Below are 10,634 nucleotides of genomic sequence, written 5' to 3'. Positions count from 1 at the left end.
TATCTATCATATTATATCCAACCCCTGCGGGAGACCGGATCCGACCAAAACCACCCAAGGGCCTCCACCACCAGACTAGTTACTGGATTGCAAAAGGCCGTAAACATTTACAAATGGGTCCTGAGCCCCAAAAGATTGAGAACCACTCGTTTTGGTTTACTTGGTCCTGTCTCTGTGCAGGGGGCAGGACTAGATGACCTCTCAAGGGCCCTTCCAGCCCGACATTTCTACGATGAACACATTCCTTCTATTACGGCAATCCCAGTTAAAAACCCACGTACGCTTTCCCTGGAAATCTTCCCTCCCACACTGCTCTCCTTCGAGGTTCCTGTCAAACCCTCTTTCCACTGACAGTGGGACGCACACTCCCCTCTACCCCAATGACACTGCACCTTTTCTCACTGTCCCTGAGGTAAACCGGGAGCCACTCCCCTGCAGCTAGTAGAGCTGGGCTAGTGTGAACGAGTGGAGACCGGCCTCCAGCGCTGACGGAGAAGGAGACACCTGCCGGCGCTGATAGCGCCATACGCCACTACCTGGCTGAATGGTCCGGCGCCACCTGCGATTCTGCCAGTCAGCAAACTGAACCTGCCCTCGGCGAACCCTCAGTCTGAGGGGCCGGACCTGTTTGTGTCCTACAACCAAGCTGCTGCATCAGGGCCTACACGGTGAGGCTATAAATAGCTCTCTTGCGGGAGCTTGCGCCTTCCTATTTTAGCAGTTCAATGGCGTTCAGGGAGCAAAGTGCAGACAGACAATTAACCTTCATGCCACTAGATGGCTGTGATTACCAGGTCCCCTCAGAAATGATGCATCACTTCTTTGTAACTGGTCCAGGGAAGTGGAGGCCCAGCTGCCAGCACGCTCACACTTACTACAGCATGAAGGCAGAGAGATACAGGCAGGGTGGGGAAAATACATCCAGGAATCTACTTGACCAAAAGACAAGAAGCCCAAGATCATTGCGGAGCTTCCAGCCTGAATTCTCTGCTACCTACCCATGTTTCTCCGTAGAGCCCTGTCTGCCTCTCCCCGGTGCGCTAGCTTTGTCTCATCCCCTCCTCCCAGCTTGGCTGAGCCGAGCCACATTGCAGCCAAGAGCTCACGGGAACCTTGGCATACCCACGGCTGAGAAAGTGGTATTATAATAACCCTCGCTCAGCTGCCAGTGAACAGAATGTACCAGACTGGAGCAGAGCTGCAAGTGAAAACAGCACGGACAGGGACTCTTCACCAGATTCATTTAGTTGATGATTGTAACATTTCACCCCAGTGCTGTGTCAGGGATCAGTGCCGCAGGACTGAATGGGTTTGGAGGGCACACTATGACTGACTGATTCTCCTGTTCGTAGTTCTCCTTGACGAGCCAGAGAAGAACAACACAGTAAGAAACAAAGCTCCTGGCCACAAGGTTTGGCTTCAGGGGCTCATGGAAAATCAGCCCTTTCATCGTTTAAGAAAGAACCGGAGCTCTGAAAAGGGGAATGCCATGGGAACACACCTGCCTGACAGCTTCACCCCGGGGAAGCCGAAGCCGTCCAAGGAGCGGAAGCCAATGATTGGTGCACTACTTGTCGGGCTCATCTTGTTCATTTCGGCGGTGGTGGCTTGGTGCTACTACATGGCGTCTATCAGGAAGGCAGAGCGGCTAAAGATGGAATTGATGGACCTGAGGAAGGATGGGTTCATCATCAAAAACCACAACGGGGAGGTGGTCTTCAGACTGGCCTTCCAGTCGGGCACCCTTGACCTGGAGTCCTGCTCGAAAGAAGGGGAAATTTTAACCTGCACCAGGTCGGACAGAGGGAAGCTGAATTTCTTCATTCAGACGGTCAAGCCCAAGGACACGGTGATGTGCTACCGCGTCCGCTGGGAGGAGTTTGTGGTGGACACGGTGGTTGAGCACACCATGTTTTGGGAGGACGCTCACTGGTACGGGGGCTGTGAAATGAGCGTCCAGCACTGGCCAATCAGACTCCCAGGGTACCAGGAGCCCATGCCCTTTGTGACGAGCGACGTGTATTCCTTCAGGGGCAGCTTTGGAGGCATCTTGGAAAGGTACTGGCTGTCCTCGAAAGCGGCGGCTATAAAGATCAATGACTTGGTGCCCTTCCACCTGGGGTTTAACGCCAGTGAACGGTCGCTCTTCTTTCAAGCCAGATATAAGGATTCTCCCTACAAACCTCCCTTTGGGCAGCAGCCTTTCCCGGAGCTGAGCTACCGTGTCTGCGTTGGCTCGGATGTGACCTCCATTCACAAATACATGGTGCGCAGGTACTTTAACAAGCCTTCTAAGATTCCATCAGAAAACGCCTTCCGGTACCCCATCTGGTCTACATGGGCTCTGTACAAAAATGATATTGACCAGGATAAGCTGTTGCGTTTTGCAGAAAAGATTAAAAAGTACCAGTTTAATTGCAGCCATATTGAAATCGACGACACCTACACACAGACTTATGGCGACTTCGACTTTGATCCGGTAAAGTTCCCTAATGTGACAGAAATGTTCAAAACACTGAAAAAAGAGGGATTTAAAGTTACCCTGTGGACACATCCCTTTATAAACTACAATTCCTCCAATTTTGGAGTGGGGATAGAGCGACAGCTCTTTATCAAGGAGCTGACGGGGAAACTGCCCGCGCTGGTGAAGTGGTGGAACGGCATTGGCGCCATATTGGATTTTACCAATCCCACAGCCAGGGAGTGGTTTCAGAGCCATCTGAAACAACTGCGGTCGAAGTACGGCATAGCGTCCTTTAAATTTGACGCTGGTGAGGTAAGCTACCTTCCAAAGCAGTTCAGCACCTTCAGGCCCTTGTCGGATCCCAGCATCTGGTCCAGACGGTACACGGAAATGGCCATTCCGTTCTACGAGCTCGCCGAAGTCAGGGTCGGCTACCAGTCCCAAAACATCTCCTGCTTTTTCCGCATCATCGACCGCGACTCGGTTTGGGGATATGAGCTTGGCCTCAAGTCCCTGATTCCTACCGTGCTCACCATTAGCATGCTGGGATACCCTTTCATACTACCGGACATGATTGGAGGAAACTTTTTGCCGAACAAGACTGAAGGTGCTGTTGAAATCCCAGACCAGGAGCTGTACATCCGCTGGCTGGAGCTTTCGGCCTTCATGCCCTCCATGCAGTTCTCCATTCCCCCCTGGCTCTATGACAAGGAAGTGATTGAGATTGCACAGAAGTTCACAGAGCTGCATGAGTCCCTGGTTGCCCCTCTCCTGTTGGAGTTGGCTGGAGAGGTCACCAATACGGGAGACCCCATCATACGGCCCATCTGGTGGATTTCTCCCAGTGATGAATTCGCTCACAAGATTGACTCCCAGTTCCTCATTGGGGACACCCTCATGGTGGCCCCTGTCCTGGAGCTGGGCAAGCAAGAGCGAGATGTATATCTCCCGGCCGGCAAATGGCGCAGTTACAAAGGGGAGCTGTTTGAGAAGACCCCAGTCCTGTTAACAGACTATCCCATTGACTTGGACGAAGTTGCTTATTTCCTTTGGGTATCATAACAAATGTAGCCATCAGTTTTAAGCTTTGTGAACGGTGATGGATTGAAAAAACTAGGTAGCTCTGAGTTCCTGTGATAAATATGCCTCTGTGTGACGTTCTAAATAATGATCATGATTCCAATTGCATAGAACCATTTTTGTGTGTTAATAAACAGGACAATTAAAATATCTTTGTATATATTTTGTCCTTTAAAAGGTCCAGTTCCAAAACTTGACGTCCTGGCTGTGGTATTATTTATAGATATAACATATAGAAACAAAGAGTCTACTAGGGTTTTTTCCCCAGGCCTAAATGACATTGATGCTCTTTTTCTAAAAGGTACATTAGATGGCTTCCTTTATTCCACACTGACTCTGTTGATCCCATATCTTTATTTTATTTAAAAGTGCTTTGTCACTGGCTGAGGAATTGCTCAGAGCAGCGTAGTCCTTTAAAAGTCAACCGGTGACACTCCTGCAGAGAGTGGGGCCTTCAGGTTCTTGTCACCACCACATGCGTTTGATGCAGTAGCAAAGGATGGTAACAATCTACTGCAGACCGATTTATCAGAACAAGGAAAAATTAATGTTGGCACTCAGTAACATTGTGGCAATAATTTCCTTCCACTGGGAAATATTAGTGACTGTTATAGATAGTAAAACTAAGCTAGCATACCTTTGGCCCCAATTCAGCAAAGCACTTAAGCACTCGCTTAAATCCCATTGACTTCAAGGATTAAATCCCAAAGCCAATGCGTTGCTTAAGTGCTTTGTGGAATAGGAGCTTTTACTATTGTGCAGTCTTTTTATATGGGATAGCGCACTGGATTGGAACTCAGGAGACCGAGATTCTATTCCTGGATGAGCCACTGGCCTGCTGGGTGACCCTGACAAGTCACTTCTCTTCCTTTTGCCTCAGGTTCTCCATCTGTAAAAGGGGGATAATGATTGGAACTCCTAAGAGCCAGGAATTATTATTATTATTAAAAAGTACCACCCCCCTTTCCAATAACTTTGGCAATACTCATTTAACTCCCTTCCCATTCACCATGGAGAATATCCCACAGAAAACAACCAGGCCACCTCCCCCATCCACCAAGCCCCACTCATGGTTTGGCTCAGCGAGTAGCAGTAGGCCAAGCATCTCTTAGAAGATCTGTCTCCAGCAGCTACGGAGCTTCTCACCTGTCCTCCCCCCACTTAACCTAGTTTAGTGAGTCAGTTTTATTAAGGTGCTGTGTAGGCAGGACCTCCCAGGAGTCCACTTAGTTCTGCTACTGCCTTTTGCAATAGCTGGTTCATGCAGCAAAGTCTTCCATCTACAACATCTCTCACCTAAGCTTCCATGGGAGGGGAGTCAAGAACTTTAGAACCCATCAGCAAAGCCCTGCTTGCTTAGAAATCTATTCCTTACTACAAGGATAAAAACTCGAGCCACTCTCCCAGCCTCTCTGGGAGGTGTCTACCCCCCAAAATCCAAGTTTACGTGTAGTTATGGTGAGCTCCCAAATAAGTGTCACTTGAGGAATTGGGGGTCGGTAGCCTATGCAATTAATGCTTTGTATGGCAGCACTTTTCCCTTTTCACCAACAGAGGGAGTAGAGAGCTCTTTCTCCTTTGGAGCTTCTGACCATAAGGTTTACACATAGAATATACGCAGGCATTGGTTACATTGATACTAGGGTGACCAGATGTCCCAATTTTATAGGGACAGTCCCAATTTTGGGGGCTTTTTCTTATATAGGCACCTATCACCCCCCACCCCCTGTCCCGATTTTTTTACACTTGCTGTCTGGTCACCCTAATTGATACGCTCACAGTGTAACGCCCCTTTTCTGTTTTACGCTTCAGTTTTGTTAGTCCTGAAAAAATAGTAAATAGAATTTATTGTTACAAAAGTGATGCAGGTTTTTGAACTCAGAAGGTAAACAAACAGCACGATCTATCTATGGTACATATCTCACCACAGTGTCTGAGCACCTCACAGTCATTAGTGTATTCATCCTCACCCCCCCCTCCCCCCGGAATGTGAGATAGAGCAGGGCTATTATCAGTCACACAGGGAGAGGAAGGATGGTCTTGGTGGATGGGGCATTAGCTAGGGGCTTGGAAGATCTGGGTTTGATTCCCTGTTCCGTCACAGAGCCCCTGTGTGACCTTGGGCAAATCCGTGCCTCAGTTTCCCCCCATAAAATGGGGATACTTGCACAGCCCTTCCTCATGGGGCAGGGGGCTGTGTGTGAATAAATACATTAAAGGTTGCAAGGTGATGGTGGCCATATAAATCCCGCAGATGGATTAATTCCAGACTATTTAAGCTGTGTGTCCCACAGTCCAGGCTAGCACTCTAACCACTGAACCAGCCTTCCTCTTGTAACACAAAAGATGGACTGCACAGCCAGAAGTGAAAGTAAACCGGTCTGGTCCAGTAAGGTGTACTGGCAAGAGCCGGTGTGCTGTGCCCAACCAGAGCGGCTTCCCCAGGCTGGCGATTTAAAGGGCGGGAGGCTCCCCGCAGCGGCCTGAGTCCCGGGCCCTTTAAATCGCCACCTGAGCCCTGCTGCTGGAGCCCTGGGTAGCGGCGACAGGGCTCCGTCGCCTACTGAAGCCGGAGCCCCAGGGCCTTTAAATCTTGATTTAAAGGGCCCGGGTATGTAAAGGCCCCACCTCTTCCGGTTGAGGTCACGCCCCCTGCTCCAGACTCCAGCATACCGGTAAGTCCTTTAAGTTACTTTCACCCTTGTGCACAGCCCTTCTCCTGCGTGATTCTCCATCCATGTGGGCCACAGAGCGCTGGTGGTTGGCAGAAGAGCACAGCTGGCGAACTGAGCTCTGGGTTTAGGGCAGCAGCACCTGGTGCCTCTGTGGGGGTGAACACACCTCCCCAGTCTCACAGAGGCAGGACCTAGTTAGTGAGGACACCCTATCGGGCAGCTCCGAGCTGCCTGCCATAAGGCTGAGGAAACCCCTGGGTGATGCCTCCTGCAACCTACCCACTCCTTGCAAAAACCTAGAACATGAACCCATCCCCCGGTGACTGTCCCAACCCCCTTCCAGCCTCTCTGTCTCCTCTCTATGCTGCTCCCACCAACCACGGTAGAAATTCTGCCACTCTCAAGGGCTGTTGGTCTGTCCACACCTCTTGATGGTGTGCGAGAGGAGGGGCTGCCTGAGCCCAGCGACTGGCTTTTTAAGTGTGAGCAGCAGGCCTCATCGCTGCTGGAGGGCTGCCGTCTGACCCCGAGCCGCCTGGCTTAGTGATGCCTGGACCAGGACAACCCTGGCCAGCTGGGGCAGTGCCCTGTGCATCGCTGCCATCGTCTGCCGCCGGTGGTGGGATTTGGGCTGGCTCTGGGGCCTTGTCTCCCAATGAGGTGGGACAGTTGGAGCTCTCTGATTGGTTATCTGCCCCAGTTGCTCTCTCTCCCTACTCCCCCTCCCCAAAGCCATTCATTCTCATGGAGGGGAGTGGGGAGGAGGCAGCTAGAGAACCCAGCAGCTATTATGCCCCCTCCTTCGGCTCCTCTCCTGTGAGCAATAGGGACAGGATGGCGACCCTGCTGGGAATGGCTGGTAGGGATGAAAAGCCTCTGGAGCTGTTCCCTGAGCTGGGAAGGGGCAGAGGAGACCCCCCTGCAACCCCGCCAGGCCTGTGGGGGTGGGATGAAGAACCCCAGGAGGACCGGAGGTGAAGCTGGGAAAGGTGCAACCGATGGGGGGGCCAGGGGTGCTGAACTGATGTTGGGACTGGGCAGATGTGGAGTGGGGGGATGGGCAGAACTGATGTGGGGGCAAAATGATGAGGAGGCTGGGTGAGGGCTGCGGGGGACAGCACTGATGTGAGACCTGGGGGACAGGATTGACTGGAGGCAGAATTAATTGCTGAGCGGGGATGGGCAGATGTAGACAGTGGGCAACACTAATTCACACACACACACACACACACACACACTCAAAAATCAAAAGACAGGTCAAAAACCACAATATGATCTTTTTTTTAAAAAATCACATGATTTTTGGAGCCAATCTCATGATTTTGGCAGAATCTGACTCATGATTTTTGCTCTCTTGAGGGTGGCATTACTGCAGTTCTGAACTACAGTTTGTCCCACCTCTCCTCTAGAACAGGCTTCTAAATCAAATCACCCCTTTGGACTGCCCACCACTCCGGCACCTTGGCTGTGTGTGGCTGTCACCTTGGAGGTGCCGTCTCGAACCACTCAAATGGTAGCATGTGCATGTGTGAGCATCCGAAAATGTTGGCCTAAAGGGGCCAGAGCAAGTCACTATGGTAGCTGGGTTTCGAACCTTCTCCGCTGTCCATCCCATGCTCATGTCTGTGGTACCGGGCTCCCTCAGCCCCTACACACCATGCTCCTCTCTCCTGTCCTCCTACAAACTACCAACCTGTCCCAGGGTCATCTTCCAGTGGTCTCAAACTCAAGCCAGGGGCGCCGGAACAGGGGGGACAAGGGGACCATGGCTCCCCCACTTTTAACTGGCTGTAAGGGTCAGCAATGGGGGAGGGGGTGGAGAGGTGTGAGTGGGGGTGGGGCTTGGGGGGAAGGGCAGTGTGAGGGCAGGGCCTCAGGGGGAATGGGCAGTAGGAGGGCAGGGAAGGGGCCAGAGGGATGGCATGGGGGGAGGGGCCACAGTTTGGGCACCTGTGCCCCCCCCCCACTTTTAAGGTGCTTCTGCCGCTCCTCACTCAAGCTTTGCATTAATTGCTCTACCACAGCCAGCGGGGGAAGCAGTCCCGGAAAACCCAATCGCTGATGGAAGGGCCAGCTAGGGATGAGGATGCGGATGCTGTATTATTTGGATTGCGGGAGTGTCTAGGGGCCGTCGACCAGCCCCCATTGGCTAGGCACTGTACAAACACCGCCGTGTTGAGTGTCAGGGTTGGAAAGGGCAGCACAGAGCCAAGGGCAAAACATTTTTTCTGGGCATTGATTAAAAACAACCCTGAGCCAATTGCACACGCAGCGGTGGGGAAAAATACCGAGAGCGGCCTTTTATCTGAGACCATGAAAGAAAAGCAATTCTACATAGCAGAGCGAAGCTCAGGGCTAAATATAGTTCCTGTGCTTTTGATACCTACTGGACAAAGAAGGGGCTCCTACCAGCACTGCCTGATCGGGGAATGAGGAGATATACTTCTCTTAACCCCTTCGATGCAGGCAGCAGAGGCTTTCCCAGAGTAATGTTCCTCAGGACAGGCTGTTCAAGTGCAGGGAACACCAGGGGGTATCAGTGCTAAAGGGGTGTGTGGGGGGCAGGACTAGGGGGTTGTTTCAGTCACATGAAAGTGGTTTATGTGCAAACCTGTGTAACCCTTCTGCCAGTGGGAGTGGGCAGCAAGAAGGGCCAGGTTCAATAGCTCAGGGGGTTCCTTTTCAACAATATAACCAAAACCGGCTCAGGCCCCCACCCGGGAGAATGTCACTCTACCCTCTGGGCACCTCTAAGAGGCCATACTTCCCCTCTCGCAAGCACAGAGTCGGAGGTAGAAAGCGTTTCTAGCATTAATCTGAGAAAACAGCACAAGCGGTATTCAGAAACATAAAAGCAGAAGCAAGACACCCTCCCCAGAGTACGCTGGGCAGTGTCTTTTGCTTCAGGTTCGTGAGTCCAACACACGAGTTCTTGTAGTATGCCCCCCCCCCACAACTCACAGTTGTTGTGCTGGTCAGCGCAGAGCCAGAGTTCATAGGTACAGCTGCAGGAATTCTCTTCGATTTGTGCCTAGTGAGTGGCTCCAACTCACCCATGCTTCGGACAGGCAGCACTTTGGGGGAGCAGGAGGCCAGTTGATTGGGATGTGGCCAGGTAGATCTGCCTATCTGGGCTCAGCACAAAGCAAAGAGAATGTGACACAACGTTGTGCATGTAGCATGAACTGGGCTCCCAGGTGCAGAGTCCCCCCGCAATGCACCAAGGCCCTCTACTCTCTGAGTCTATGCATTTCTCCGCCCCCCGTTCCATCCATCCTCTCTTCCATGTACTGCTGAGGCTCCCTGTCTCCCGGCTACCCCATCCTAGCAGATTAGGTTGGGCTGAGCGGGCTCGGACTGCTGTTGCTTCTTCTCTTACCTTGCTCTGGGTTCTTCCCCCTGCCCCCTCTGGGTCGCTCACAGGAAAGTGGTGGGGAGGGCAGGTGCAGGCTGTGGGGAGGGCAGCTGGAGACTCCTTGGCGAGGCCTGAAATCCAGAGTCTTTAGCCCAAAGCTGCCACAGGTTAGGCAGGTGTGCAATCAGGGCACCGTCCCCCTGACCATCGTGCTGGTGCCCAGAGCCTAGGGGGACCCTTTTTGAAGGGGGGGTGATAACGGCTGTTGAAATATCCAGCATCTCCAGCAGTAACCTGTCTGCCTCTCCCCTACGCAGTGTATTGCCCGTGGCCACTCTCATGCAGGTGCCCCATCTCGCTCACCGCACCTCTGTTTGTGGGTGTGAGGCGCTGGGGCAGCCTCCCGCGCGAGTGACACCCCAAGCCCATTTATGGGCTGCAGCATGGAGAATCAGGCGGTTGCTTCTTAGCCAAAGCCCCACAGACCTTTACCTTGTGAGTGATTATAATAAATCAGGATGCAAATGGAGACAACGCCCTTCTAAACCCAATAGCTCTAAGATTTAACCTTCCTCTGGGTTTCCCACATGTACGGTGTGTTGTTATTTCTATTACCACAACTCTGAGGTGCCCTACTCATTGACCCAGCCCACCACTGTGCTCTACAGCCCCTACCCAAGGAGCTTACCATTTAAGTATAAACCATAGAATATCAGGGTTGGAAGGGACCTCAGGAGGTCATCTAGTCCAACCCCCTGCTCAAAGCAGCACCAATCCCCAGATTTTTGCCCCAGATCCCTAAACGGCCTCCTCAAGGATTGAACTCACAATGCTGGGTTTAGGAGGCCCATGCGCAAACCACTGAGCTATCCCTCCCCCTGAAGGCCAGAGACAACAGCTGGCCAATAGCCGCAAGGACCAATCGGAGGCAGGCACAGATATTTTGATACTGAATAAGAGATTATGTCCATGTCAATTTATAAATCCCTTGCAGTGTCTTCTTCCGTGCTGACCTTTCGGCCCTGACCATATGCTAGGTGTCTCACAAACTATAAGGCTC

At 52.0% G+C, this 10,634-nt stretch overlaps 1 protein-coding gene across 1 annotated transcript; it reads left to right on the top strand.

Moving 5' to 3' along the window:
- The first annotated feature begins 822 nt into the window (after positions 1-822).
- LOC101951422 (myogenesis-regulating glycosidase-like) lies at positions 823-3,694 on the top strand. The gene has a single exon (XM_005315375.2). The coding sequence runs from the start codon at positions 1,430-1,432 to the stop codon at positions 3,524-3,526; it is 2,097 nt and encodes a 698-aa protein (XP_005315432.2). The 5' UTR covers positions 823-1,429; the 3' UTR covers positions 3,527-3,694.
- The last annotated feature ends 6,940 nt before the right edge of the window (positions 3,695-10,634 follow it).

The sequence above is a fragment of the Chrysemys picta genome, chromosome 6, assembly GCF_011386835.1.
Source record: "Chrysemys picta bellii isolate R12L10 chromosome 6, ASM1138683v2, whole genome shotgun sequence".
In the NCBI taxonomy this organism is placed as follows: Eukaryota; Metazoa; Chordata; order Testudines; family Emydidae; genus Chrysemys; species Chrysemys picta.
This window is presented reverse-complemented; position numbering and strand designations above follow the sequence as displayed.

Excerpts from the sequence above, each read along its gene's own strand:
- LOC101951422 (XM_005315375.2), top strand. The coding sequence starts at position 1,430 with ATGGAAAATCAGCCCTTTCATCGTTTAAGAAAGAACCGGAGCTCTGAA.